This window comes from Schistocerca piceifrons, chromosome X (assembly GCF_021461385.2).
Source record: "Schistocerca piceifrons isolate TAMUIC-IGC-003096 chromosome X, iqSchPice1.1, whole genome shotgun sequence".
NCBI classification, from domain to species: Eukaryota; Metazoa; Arthropoda; class Insecta; order Orthoptera; family Acrididae; genus Schistocerca; species Schistocerca piceifrons.
Genome location: NC_060149.1, coordinates 705,529,507 through 705,544,514, shown reverse-complemented (window position 1 = coordinate 705,544,514; position 15,008 = coordinate 705,529,507). Strand labels below are relative to the sequence as shown.

At 39.3% G+C, this 15,008-nt stretch overlaps 1 protein-coding gene across 1 annotated transcript in view; it reads left to right on the top strand.

The window, feature by feature from the left end:
- The window catches only part of LOC124722628 (KICSTOR complex protein SZT2-like), a 727,281-nt gene that overhangs the window by 390,515 nt on the left and 321,758 nt on the right, over nucleotides 1-15,008 (top strand). Inside the window, exon 20 of the mRNA XM_047247762.1 lies at nucleotides 14,799-14,965. Coding sequence (XP_047103718.1) covers nucleotides 14,799-14,965 — 167 coding nt within the window. The remainder of the gene's footprint in view (nucleotides 1-14,798; nucleotides 14,966-15,008) is intronic.

Sequence of the window (15,008 nt, the reverse complement as noted above, 5' to 3'; positions counted from 1 at the left end):
AAACGAATGGAGTTTGCCTACACTAAATTTGGCAATTATTATTTCAGTAGCAGGGTGACCCTCCTGCCAGCAAACTGACACTTATTCTTAGATAGGAAGGAAAAAAGATCAGAGCTGGAGCACACTCTCGGGTTATGGGAGAAAGGGGAAGTGAAAATAGGGATAGAAATCGATCGTTTTTATTCCAGAGGAACGAGCCAGGCATTTTCATTGAGTAAACAGGAAATCGGGCGATGTGGTTGGCTGGGAAACTATGAGGGCTAGGCTCAGCTGCCGAAATGAAGAGGTTTTTCTTTCTTCGCGCACAGTAGCACATTTCCTTTGCAAAACATGAGAGTGGTGGCTGTAATTTTGTATGTGGAAGGAAGGGGAGAGGTATGATGATGATAGAAGGGGGTAGTGCCAGCAAATAGTCTATTCCAAAGATCACCAAGACGTCGAGCTGAATGACCATATTCGACGGACGGATAACCATCAACAGTGTCACATCCCCACTCCGTGAAACACTACAGGAAGGTTTGGAATTTAATCGAGGACATTGGGGGGGGGGGGGGGGAATCTGATCGTCAGGGACATTACGCCACTACGTCTCCACTCCTTACCGGCCAAACACTGGCGGTAAATACTTTTTTCCATTACCAGGAATCGAACCTACGTAGGTCAGAGTTGAGCACCATAGCACAGACGTTCGTTAGCGACTTTGACCACGGTGAGGGGTTTGCCTTGTGTGATTTAGTGAAACTACGGAAAATATAAATCCGAATGGTGGGACAGAGATTTTAATTTGGTTCCTCTGGAATACAAATAAAGTCTCTCACACTGTGCCACCTTGTTGCTCGCTCTTGGCTCGGAAGGGACGCCTTGTACATAATCTGTAAATTTTGTTGTACTACTGAGTTGTTGACGAGGAACCAGCCTAACCGTTCTTCTATACCCATTTCTTGTCAAATTTGTGATGCGTGGTTTAAAATATTTAAAATGTTGTATCCACTCATCTACAACTGCTATTATTGTATTTATTCGTGCGCTATTCTACGACGTCTGACGATCAAGTACCTTGCGTTAGACACTGCCGCGCGTCCGAGTTTATTTAACTATGGAATCCCTTGTCTATCGATAGTTACGTTTCTAGGCGACACAAATCGAGGGCATAAAACTACGGGTATATTCTTGCTCATACGAGTAACTGTTCGTGTTTGCAACAGCCACCAAATGCATTGAGTATTTTTACACACAGTGGAAGTCATCTGGTAAATAATTCAGATTTTTACGTAAATGACAATACATACGATTAAATAATACAAAACAGATGCTCTGCATGAATTATGATTGTAATATAATAGTCTGTTAAAAGTGTAAATGGTTCCAATGGCTCTGAGCACTATGGGACTTAACATATGAGGTCATCAGTCCCCTAGAACTTAGAACTACTTAAACCTAACTAACCTAAGGACATCACACACATCCATGCCCGAGGCAGGATTCGAACCTGCGACCGTAGCGGTCTCGCGGTTCCAAACTGTAGCGCCTAGAACCGCTCGGCCACTCCGGCCGGCTTAAGTCATAGTTGTTTAGGTTTCTGTTAACAAAAACAGGGCAAATACATACATTCAGGGTAGGTTCTGCAATCATTTCAGTCGTTTGAAATAATCTCTGCATGTTTCATGTGGAGCTGAACAAGGTTCTGCATCGAATTACTTTGTTCACTGTCTGTAAACTTTTTTTTCTAGCAACAGCTTTAATGTACCTGGTAACCATAGTATTTCCGCGCAGCTGTTCGTTTCTTCTTCCTTGTCTACTTCTGCGCTCATTCCACAGTAGATGCTACTTTCCTGGTCCTGCCGTGACACAGGTAATTTTTTTTTTTTTCCCCGAGTATCATGTTCAGCTCTTCTTACCTGAGCCGGCCCTGGTGTCCGAGCGGTTCTAGGCGCTTCAGTCTGGAACCGCGCGACCGCTACGGTCACAGGCTCGAATCCTGCCTCGGGCATGGATGTGGGTGATGTCCTTAGGTTAGTTAGGTTTAAGTAGTTGTAAGTTCTAGGGGACTGATGACCTCAGGTGTTAAGTCCCATAGTGCTCACAGCCATTTGAACCATCTTACCTGAACCTACTTTGCTGTTGTCGTTGTAGTATCTAGTTCAATTAACTCTGCATTCACACACTCTACAGCTTCGATTTTTATACTAAACTACTGCACAATTACTAACCGAATAAAAACCAACAGTTCTGCTTCCCACCTCAGTAACTTCGTATTCGGTGTCCTTTTCCTTTGGTTTCCCGGAATGCTATTATTTCCGTTCGCTTTATATCATGTAGACAGATTTGCGACGTTATATCGTCTTTTGTTATAATCTACAAACAGCCCTAAGTGCTGGTTTCTGTTCCATTTTCCCAGGAAAACATGCCCATGCACTTTAATTAATATCCTGCTCACTAAGAATACGGAAATTAACTCACACAAATGAGTGTAATTTCACTTTATCTCAGCGGCTGTGATGCATTAAAAAACTATGCATTCACTTTTGCATGCCGCACGGGCGAATTCTTCTGTTAACAATTGGGCTCAATTTTGTATGAGTTTATCATGTTCGGTTGTCTAAATGTCCACTAACTTTATCATCTATAGACGGCATTAATTTACCGGCATCACTCGAATAGCCAGCCAGCTGTTAGTATCCGTTTCTCCTTTCTGTGGGATTACTACGTAACTTATTGATGCTGAAGGTTCAATAATGTAAGATCCTCCAGTTTTTTGCAGTTTTATTGTAATTCCAATCGTTTAGTGTTATGTTCGCTCAAATATTTCTGCAATAATTGCGACATTCATTCTCATTTGCCAGCTCACCACAGATAATTATTAATTTCTACATTCATCGAATACTCCATCCTCTGAGAATTCAGTGCTCCACATTTGTGTATTTCATCGAGGCTCTTCTATTGTATTGCAGTTACCATACTACAGGAATAAAAAAAGGAGCAGATGCATTAAAATATCATATCGAGATACATTACGGTACTTTATTTAGCTGTAGGATAGCATTGTATCATAACGGAATGATCAGGGCCGTTAAGTTACAACTGTAGCTGATAGCTTTCTTTTGCCGTATAAACTCTAATTTTGAGCCTACTTAATTACGCAATAATACCAGTGGTGTTTTGTAACTCGTGTGGGAGAAGAAGAATGCGAAATTTGCGTGTAACACTTACAGCTTCTCAACATGTGCTACAGATATTTAATTTTCATGTCTGTATCCCCGTTGAGGTTTTTGGGGTTTGCGAATATGTAATACTGGTAGTCTGACAGTATTTTTTACCACGACTGGAAGCATTCCCAACTCTCGTTTAATAATTTGTATAAAAAATTAACAGCAAAGGTTTCTGTTCTTATTGTGGTGGCTGCAGGATAGATTTAGCAGTTCTCTACCTGCACATCATGCAATGTATCGTACTCTGTACCTTCATGAGCCGCGCACGTATTCGATAACAGTTTTCCTGGATTTCCAAGTCAGGTGATCGCTGATCTTTGACGTGTCGCAATCGAGGCTTGCGCCGAATCCGCCCCGCCTCTCGCTCCCACGGCGCCTTATCGTATCAACCTGCTAATACGAGTATAGGTTTCGCCATTAGCCACCGACGTCGAGTTGACGATACGGGCCAAGATTGGGCCAATCGCGCCGATCGCAGGGCCTCGCGATAAACGTGCGACTGATTATAAAAGCTAGCTCGATCGGCGGCCAGTGGTCAGTCTGTTGTAGCCCTAGAAGATGCGAGCTCGGCAGGGAACGGTCTCCGGACGGCCGTAAGTTGGAAGTGGGGATCTCGGCACGTGTATCTCGATTCCGCTGCCAGATCTAACTCTTCCAGCTCATGGCCGAACCGATATTGCGACTTGAGGTCTTCGCGCCAGCTATCGATTGGCGTGCTATCTCAGCGCGCCCGTCAAAATTTATCAAGGCCACGTGATTGGTGAAACTCTTCGCATTCAAATGGATTTACATTTTCTTATTTATTTTATCATTAATGTTCGCACATTTTCTAAATAATTTAATAGAGTGCATATTGTTCAGTTCAGTGAGTGGAATACAGTTTATCGTTGATAATTTATCTGCCAGGTCATCGATATACTGTATTGCTTTCAGATATTAGTTCACAATGGTACATAGGGCTCTTGCGTTTTATTGTAAGTGGTATTTGGGCTAAGTGGAGAAGTGGTCTCTTCACTTTGTTTACAAGTGAGATTCAACTCCTCCAACTTATTTCTGCCACTTCTGTCGTCGACGACGAAAGAGCTTCGTAATTTGGATCACACGGACTTTAGTGTTAGTGCTGTGTATGTGAAAGACGCGTGTGTGACCGCACTGTCGGGATATTAGATAAATCATTTGTGTTACTATTTGCCGTTTGCTTCTTTCAGTCCCATTTCTTTTTATTTTAGATTGCATAACAACTATTAAGCAACTTACTGTTGTGAAAATTATTATGTTAACGAATCCAGAATTGTTGTATTGCTCCAAGGTGGTCATATCCATTAGGCAGTATGAACTATTTTCCGCGCGCGGATGTGTGTGTGTGTGTGTGTTCTAAAACTGTAAAACTGATATTTGTTCTTTGCATATTTATAAATATATAATAACTTTGAATAAAATTTTATTATAAATGAAATCTGTGGTTTTCTATTTTACAGGAAACCTTCAGCTGAAATTCTCCAAATTGGGGTTGTCTGAATGTTTCTTGTGAATTTGTATTTGCACTTTTTTTTATGGTACGCTCAGCTTCCTTATTGCAACAACCACGAAAGTTCAGCACAGTTTCTCAAAGTATTCCATTGTGTTTTCTGAATCTTATTCAGTGGATATGTTTGTTTTACACACAGCAACAATGTTCAGCATGTTGATGAACAAAAACATTTGGACTGTAGGACAACTCAGTAGTAAAACAAACTCATTATGTAAAGAACCTGCGAGTTCATATTGATGTAATGTGATGATGTCTCGACGAAGATGCAGCAAACGAGATGCATGACATTGTAGTATTTATTCCTATCTGTTATCACAAGCTGTTTTTACTTTATTTGATTACCAGTTTTGACCTATATTGATCGTCTTCAGATTAGACTAAAAGACGCATACAGAATATGCAAATAACCGTAAGTGACAGGAATGCACCATGAATAGAAATTTTGTGCCTTTCAAGCTGATTTGAAGATGATCCTTGGCGATCAAAACTGGATATAAAATAATAAAAAAATATCCTCATACATTGATAAACTGGTATCAGTACTTTTATTGGAAGTTCATTTATGGAAACAACACACACAGAAGAGACTTTGTTGGATTCTCTTCATTTCAAACAGGAAGTGGAGAATTAGCAGAATTTGTTGAATGTTTGAAAGGCAATCTGAGTGCCAAAATACTGTCTTAATTCAAACTGTTCATTTAGGCTACCTGTCTTGGTGTAAAATATGCATAAATAACATAATAATGGGTACTTAAATTGAAATGTGCTATCATATACAAAGGGAAAGAATAGTTTTGTGATTGTTAGGTGTCAACTGACATAAAATAATTGAGGTATGTTTCTGTGGCATGGTCTTTATAATGTGATACAGCAGTCTTTGGCAATGGAGTAAATCCACTGTGATCGCACAAAAATTCCACCAACACCAGTAAATAATTTCATAAGGACTTAGTTTCTTTTACAATGTTTGAACTGACACTGACAATTCTTTACATACATAAAGAAATAACACAAAGTACATAGTTTTCAGCATCATTCCTTTATAAGTCAAAATACATTATAAACTTCACTAAATGTGACACAGTTATTAGTCAGGGCATATTAAGAACATATATTTATATTAATGTTTCTCAAGTCAGAGTCCTTAAGGAAAAGTGCTTTTTTAATATACAATTGTTGATTAACGAAACACTAGTAGCAATAATGGTGGGTTGGGTATTTAACAGAACACTAACATATCCTCAGCTGTAGGTAAACATTTAGCAGGCATCAGTTCATTAGTAGAATTCGTGGCAACAAAAGTGTGACTACCAGAGTTCAGTATCTGAGTGATGTACCAGAAACAAGGTATATTTTGTTATGAGTCTACCAAGAAGATCAATATCATTGCTCACATACTTGTTAAATTTATGTGAGGGAGTCCCAGGAATTAATAACCTACTTAGAGGAAACAGTGCCAGGTTCTGGTGTCCAGGAAGAAATCTAGTAAGTCCTGCAGAACTTGCCTGTCACTTTTGCATGTACGGACCATAAATATTCACTTAGAATAGTAACAGCTTACACGCAGACTCGTGCTTCATCTATGAGAGGGACAGAGAGAAATATTACTAAATAACAAACAAAAACTATCTACAACAGATCTTACAGTGATTTTCAGAAATTGTAATTTGTACTGCGATCATCAAAAAGTTACCGGATGAAGTTTCTCTACCTGTCTTAAGATAGCATTCCCTTCTGTACACCAGTATGTAAATGATTATCTGTGCTGCAATTGTAATAGTATTTTGTGTTCTAGGATTGATCTTTATTGTAATAACTGATGAAATATTAAATTTCTAAATACTTGGAGTTCCTTTTCCTCTCATGATTAGAATTTAGATTTGTCATTCATGTGGTTTCAGAATCATCCCATCATGCCCTGGTTAAGTGGAACAGGGTGTGTATGCTTATTTCAGATGGTGTGTTCAAAGTAATTTTACCAAACAACTAAACTGTTTCCAGTTCTGCCATATCTTTCTTGTAACTAAGCATCAAACCCATCAAAACTCTCATGCATTCACAATAAAGATGAACATTTTCTTTTCTTTATGTATACTGTTTGATAAAATACAAGTTAATTCTTACCCAGTGAATCACAGGAAGTGTTTAAAATGTGACACTATTTATACATGGCATTCAGTTAATTATTAACAGCTGTTTGGCTACTTCATGTTTCATTAGCAAGATGACAACTTTTGACTGGTCATGGGGTAACTATGGCAGGGTGGAGATCACCTGGTGACAGTAATGTTGGTGTCAATACAAAATGTGATTGTGACTGATAAATAAAAGTGATTCTTAAACACTACATTCTCCCTTTCAATCTGGCACAGCATATTGTATCTTCTAGACTTTAGAAGTTACTTGAATTTTCTTATCAAGTTTGGAGATGCTAGTTGGTGGTAGTACGAAAATTCATTCTCCAAGCTTGTGTTGCATACATTTAAATTAGTGGCAATATTATTGAAACACTTTGCTAATTTTGCATATAATAAGGAGGTAAATGTTAATTGACACTGGATGATAGTTTCTGCTAACTAGTTTTGTACCATATACTGCTGCTTTACCTATTTAATGGGAGACGAACTACATTCGTATTATGAAGAAACAACCACATTGTTTGGAAACACAGAGTTTGTTCTGTTTCATTATCAAACTGATATTGTTTACCGTCAGTCTCAGCTTGATGTGGAATCTATTAATTTCCCTTTGTTACATTTTGCAAGTCATTTCATATGAAATTTAATTAAAGGGGTTTTCCTTGTGTGACTATGTGGATTGAAAAGCGTTTCTAGGGACAGCTGTAAATACAATAATCCTTTTCTGTGTGTGCAACCTTCATTTTGAGACAGATAAAAAAATTGGATTATCACTTTCACTGACAATTTTGTGAAATTCTCTAAAAACTGCAAACAGATTTGCAAATGTGCCATTTTTTGGTTGTTGCTCCAACCAATGCAGCTGATTCAAGTCCAACTAGACTCTTTGTTGGACCTTCATAATGAATATACCTAAATATGTAACAAAAAGTAGTCTGGATAATGGGAACTTTGCTTAGGTATCACCAAAACTGATCTGCCACTAAAAGTGTGCCTTACACCAGCAGTAATAACGTACGAGTCTAGCAGCTAAATTTCAGTGAAATACTTCAGTACATCCTTTTACTTCACTCATCCCACGTTAGTAACAGAACATAAAACATGTGTATGTAGGAATGATTCTATGTATCAGAAAAGTATTTTATTTTTTGTACATATCTGTTTAACAGGTTTGTTTTTGGAGAGGGTCTACCTTGAGCAAAACACAATATTTTTAATTTTCTTTTTATTCCCCAGACATGTTTCACTGAAGTTTCAGCATCATCAGTGTGTGTTTTGTTATCATCTATAAAACAGCAAAGATGTTTTTTACTACTGGTACACATACAAACTTAACTTTGTAAAGACAGTATTTACATACCTGAATAACAGACAAAATTTTGTACATATACCTTTTTACCACACACGGTGGGTTTCCTGGATTTTGTGTAATTTAATGCAGTTGTTTTATTTCACAGTTCATGATCTGCAACTGTATAGAATGAACTATGAAACAAAACAACTGCATTAAGATATATAAAATCCAGAAATTAACAGCATGTGATAATGAGGTATATATACAAAACTTTATGTTTTTCATATATGTAAATACTATCTTTAAAAACTCAAATTTATATGTGTACCAGTAATAAAAAGCATTTTTCGTGATGATGTAGAAACTTCAGTGACAATTTTTTTTATTTGTGTACATCTGGGGAATAAAAAGTAAAATTAAAAAAAATATTTTACTCAAGGGGGATCCTCTCCAAAAACAATTCTGACAGAAATGCTTCAACATCAAAATGATTATATCTATTTAAATGGAGAAGGTTGTATAATTTAGTGCAAGGATTAAATTGTTCTAAGCTAATAAAAACCTTTGCTGCCGTTGTCATTTTTTGGTGTAACTGCTGTTCAAAAAGCTCCTCTACATTTATAATTATTAGCTGGTGCTATGTACGCACAGTAACATTTTTATTCCTTGAAAATTTGAGACTGAAGAAAGTTATTTACTTCAGCAAAAATACATGTTTGTCTCAATTTCAGATTGCATTTGGTGAGCACTAAGATAAGAACACAAATACTCATTGCAGGTTGAAAAAAAGTCAGCTGAGTGAATCAGGCTGAAGTATAAGGGGGAGACCTTACACAAAGATAAAGTGTCATCAGAACCCCCACGAGTGTTGCAATAGGAAATTGGTCAGTCTCGCAATGTGCGTATCATTAGGTTCACAGACTCTGTGGTAGACCATGCTGAGCAATATTGTGGTACAGTTCATGGATGACCACAAGAGGTCCAGGTACTACACACATAGATGGATAGCAGACATAGTCTGTTCTGTCCATTTCAGTAGTTGTTCTGCATATGGGTTATACTGTATTGATAAGCAATTAGAGTTTTGCCAGTCGTAACAGCCTTGTGTTGGAGTATGAAAATTCACAGGCAGTTATTTATTGTTTTAACCTGGGTGGTCATTTTTTGTCTGTATATTATTTGGACAAAATGACTCTCCCTTAAATGTTATAAAACTCTCTCTCAGTTGACAATGTATCATGCTTGTACATGAAGTTTTACCAAAATTATTTGATAGTCTGTTGCTGGCAGTGAGCCAGAAACTGTGATTTCAAAAGACAGTGTCTCTGGTTGTGTGACATTAGTAACAGAATCTGAACTGTATGATTGGTGAAGATAAGTACAGGGTTATTACAAATGATTGAAGCAATTTCACAGCTTTAAAATAACTTTATTATTTGAGATATTTTCAGAATGCTTTGCACACACATACAAAAACTCAAAAAGTTTTTTTAGGCATTCAAAAATGTTCGATATGTGCCCCTTTAGTGATTCGGCAGACATCAAGCCGATAATCAAGTTCCTCCCACACTCAGCGCAGCATGTCCCCATCAATGAGTTCGAAAGCATCGTTGATTCGAGCTCGCAGTTCTGGCACGTTTCTCGGTGGAGGAGGTTTAAACACTGAATCTTTCACATAACCCCATAGAAAGAAATCGCATGGGGTTAAGTCGGGAGAGCATGGAGGCCATGACATGAATTGTTGATCATGATCTCCACCACGACCGATCCATCGGTTTTCCAATCTCATGTTTAAGAAATGCTTCTGCTTTAGCCTTTTCCGTAAGATTTTCCAAACCGTCGGCTGTGGTACGTTTAGCTCTGTGCTTGCTTTATTCGTCGACTTCCGCGGGCTACGCGTGAAACTTGCCCGCATGCGTTCAACCATTTCTTCGCTCACTGCAGGCCGACCCCTTGATTTCCCCTTACAGAGGCATCCAGAAGCTTTAAACTGCGCATACCATCGCCGAATGGAGTTAACAGTTGGTGGATCTTTGTTGAACTTCGTTCTGAAGTGTCGTTGCACTGTTATGATTGACTGATGGGAGTGTATTTCAAGCACGACATACGCTTTCTCGGTTCCTGTCGCTATTTTGTCTCACTGCGCTCTCGAGCGCTCTGGCGGCAGAAACCTGAAGTGCGGCTTCAGCCGAACAAAACTTTATGAGTTTTTCTACGTATCTGTAGTGTGTCGTGACCATATGTCAATGAATGGAGCTACAGTGAATTTATGAAATCGCTTCAATCATTTGTAATAGCCCTGTATTTGATTTGACCACTTTAATTACAATCTCACTGCTTTACATTTCTCCTTATGGCACTGATTATATGTCACGATATTATGAAGCCCCTATACCTGCTGAAAATAAGATGGTCAGTAATGTTGCTGCACTTCAAATGAATATCTCAGGCATATTTAAATGTTTGACTTATGTGCATAAACTGGAAAGTAAATTTGCCCTTTTTTTGAGATAGTTGGGTATGTTGTGGTATATTATTTCACTGTGAATGTTTTCTGGAGTTGGTGCCACCAATGCTGATTGTAACTGATTTTGAACCTTTTAAAAATGTCAGGAAGTTCACTGAATTATTGAATTCTCATCTTCAGTTTTTTTCAGGTCTGTGATCGAAATATGATGGACAGTCATAAAGTTTTAACTATCACCTTGAAAAGTTAGATTAATGCAATTAATTTTTTGTTTGTTTGCAGATACATGTTTACAGATCTGGTGCACATTGTACCATAGTACCCTGTTAGAGGAGCCAAAACGAAATGACACAGCCTGTAGATAAAGTGGAGTGTCATGTGGTAATTCATTTTTAGCAGCAGTGGACGCTTAACAGCTGTCAGGCCAGTCCATCTGGATTCATCACATTTCCACTGCTGCTGAGCTCATATTATAGCACAATACTCCATTTTATCAATGGGCTGTACTATTTAGTTTCAGCTCGTCTAGCAGCATACTACAGTACTGTGACATAGGGATTTCTGTGTACACTAGGACTGCAGACATGTACCTGCAAACAAACACTGAATTAGTTACAATATAATGTAAATAAGCAGATAAAAAACTAATCGCCAATTGGCAGCAGGAGAACACACACAGAAAAAGGTTTAACTTTCACAAGCTTCCGGAGCCAGTGCCTCCTCCTCCTAGCAGAAGAGTTGAAGGGAAAGGAAGAGTGGTGAAGGAAAAGGACTGGAGAGGTTTAGGGAAGAGGGTACAGTTCAGAAAAAGCACCCAGAACCCCAGGTCAGGGGAGACTTGCTGGATGAGATGAGAAGGGGAAACTGATTGTTGGGAACCGCACCGGACGAGATTTGAAAACCTGAGAACTTAAGGTGGAATACAGGGTATGATGCAAGCAGAGATTGGTACTAAAACATTGTGCTTGAGTTAATAAGAGTGAAAAACTAAGTGTGTTGCATGTAACAGAGGTGCTAGGAGGGACAGCGAAAAATTAACAGATCAAAAAGCAAAAGATGTAGAAAACTAAAACAGAATGAAGAAAGCAATAGTTAATGTGAAGAAATGCTGAGACAGAAGGAATTAACGTAAATTAAGGCCAGGTGGGCATGGGGGTAATCATGCGAATGTAAAAGGCTGAAAAGTATTTACATAACAGCAAGTGTATGACATGTGTTGTTACACAGGTGGCTCTTCTTTTGATAGTATATATTTTGCCAGTTACAGGGCTAGAATAGGTGGTAATAGGAGGGTGCATAGGGCAGTTCTTGCTGTGGGGATGGTCACAGGGGCAGGAGTCCTAGGGGAGGGAGATGGGTGCAGAAGAACATAGGGTCTGACAAGGATATTGTGAAGATTGGGAGGGCGATGAAAAGCTGTTCTAGGTGTGGTGGGCAACACCTCAGACAGAATGGATCTCATTTCAGGGCATGATTTTAGGAAGTCATGACCTTGTCAAAGTAGCTTATTAATACATTCAAGACCAGGATAATACTGAGTGACAAGTGGTGTGCTCCAAAGTTGTTTTTATAGGGATCAGCAGCACCTGGGTTGGATGTGATTGCCTGGGAAATCTGCTTTTGAACTAGGCTGTTGAGATGTAAGCCCAGTGAAGGGTGAGGTGAGAGTGGTGGTGTATTGCTGTAAAGAGTCTGCATCCAAATAAATACATTTGCCTTGAATGCCAAGGCTGTGTGGGAGGGATGGCAACTGTCAAAATGTAAGTACTGTTTGTTGTTTCCTAGTACACTTCATGTGGATGGAAGTGTGTAGCTGGCGTTTGGTGAGGATGAGATCAATATCTAGGAAAGTGGCATTGGATTTGGAACAGGACCATGTAAAATTTAATTGGGAGAAGGTGTTTAGAGATTACAGGAGTTTTAACATGTGAAACTCACCATGAGTCCATATGACAAAGATGTCATCAATGTATCTAGATCAAACCAGAGGCTGAAGGCTCATGGAACCCCGAGAAGCCCCCTCCCAGAGACCCATGAAAAGGTTGGTGTAGGAAGAAGCCATTCTGGTTCCCATGGCCGCACTCCTGATCTATTTCTATGTGTGCCCCTCAAAGGTGAAGTAATTGTTGGTAAGTATAAAATTGATTAAGGTGAGCAAGAAGGATGTTATAGGTTTGGAATCAGGTGCTGAACATTTCATCCATCAACACCCACCTAATTCTAAATCTGTGACCTTTCACTTGCACACCTTAATCAGTTTTATACTTACTAACAGTTACTTCACCTTTGAGGGGCACACATAGAAACAGATCAGGAGTGCGGTGATGGAAACCAGGATGGCTCCTTCCTATGCCAACCTTTTCATGGATCACTTGGAGGGGGCTTCCCTGGTATCCATGAGCCTTCAGGCCCTGATTTGGTTTAGATACACTGATGACATCTTTGTCATATGGACTCATGGTGAGGCTCACCTGTTAAAATTCCTGTAATCTCTAAACACCTTCTCCCAATTAAATCTCGCATGGTCCTATTCCAAATCCAATGCCACTTTCCTTGATGTTGATCTCATCCTCATCAAAGGCCAGCTACATACTTCCATCCACATGAAGCATATTAGCAAACGACAAACAGTATTTACATTTTGACAGTTGCCATCCCTCCCATGCAGCCTTGGCATTTGAGGCAAATGTATTTGTTTGGAGGCAGACTCTTTATGGCAATACACCACCACTCTTGCCTCAATCTTCACTGGATGTAATTATCTCAACAGCCTAGTTCAAAAGCAGATTTCCCGGGCCATCACATCCAATCCAGGTATTGCTGATCCCTCCAAAAACTAACTTTGGAGCACACCACTTGTCAGTCAGTATTATCCTGGTCTTGAATGTATTAATCAGCTACTTTGACGAGGCCATGACTTTGTAAAATTATGCCCTGAAATGAGATCCATTCTGTCTGAGGTGTTTCCCACCACACTTAGAACAGCCTTTCGTCGCCCTCCCAATCTTCGCAATCTTGTCAGCTCCTATGCTCCTTCTGCATCAGTCTCCCTCCCCTAGGTCTCCTACCCCCGTGACTATCCTCACTGCGAGAATTGCCCTATGCACCCTCCTATCACTACCTATTCCAACCCTGTAACTGGCAAAACATATACTATCAAGGGGTGAGCCACCTGTGTAACAACACATGTCATATACTAGCTGTTACGTAAACACTGTTCAACCTTTTACATTGGCATGACTACCACCAATTATCATCAGGATTAATGGGCATACACAGAGGGTGTACACCAGCAGCACAGTGTTGCAGAGCATGTTCTACAACATGACAGTCATGACCTTGGTGCCTGTTTCACCACACATTTGATCTGGATTCTTCCCCCCATACACCAGTTTCTCAGAACTCCGCAAGTGGGAACTAGCACTACAACATGTCCTTGGTTCTCACCACCCACCAAGCCTTAATTTATGTAAATTCCTTCTGTCTCAGCATTTCTTCACAGTAACTACTCCTTTCTTCACACTGTTTTAGTTTTCTACGTCTTTCATTTTCTGATCTGTCAATTTTTTGCCGTCCCCCCTCACACCTCTGTTACGTGCAATGCACTTAGCTTTTCACTCTTATTAACTCCTGCACAATGTTTTAGCAGTAATCTCTGCCTTGTATATTATCCTGTATTCCTCCTTAAGTTCTCAGGTTTTCAAATCTCGTCCAGTGCATTCCCCAACAATTAGCTTTTCCTTCTCGTCCCGTACAGTAAGTCTCCCCTGACCCAAGGTTCTGGGTGATTTTTCTGAACTGTACCCCTTTCCCTAAACCTCTCCAGTCCTTTTCCTTCATGACTCTTCCCTTCCCTTCAACTCTTGTGCAAGAAGAAAGAGCCACTGGCTGCATAAGATTGTAAAAATTAAACCTTTTTCTCTGTGTGTTCTCATGATGCTGCTGGGTAAGTATATTTTTTATCTATTATTTACATTATATTGTTGATAATGAATTAGTTATGTAACTTAATGTTTCTGAAATGATAATTAACTCAATACAACTCTCCCATGTACATCTTAAATGACTCTTAAAGACTGACATATGATGAAGTTAATCATTAGTTAAAGTCAGCTAAAAATTAGTAACCATATGAGTCATTTGGCTCTTTCCTTTCCAGATATGCAGTGTTGATTATGAGTGTATCTCTTGCCTGCTTACATTTGAACACCTAAGTCTGATGTGCAAAGGTGATCAAGTGTCATCCCCTATTAGATCATTAGCTGATGGCCAGACTGTTAATAATCCTTACCAAAGGGTAATTGACTACTTGAAGAACTGTGACAGGCAAGTATAAGTATTTTACCAAAGAATAATTGACTTTTTGAGA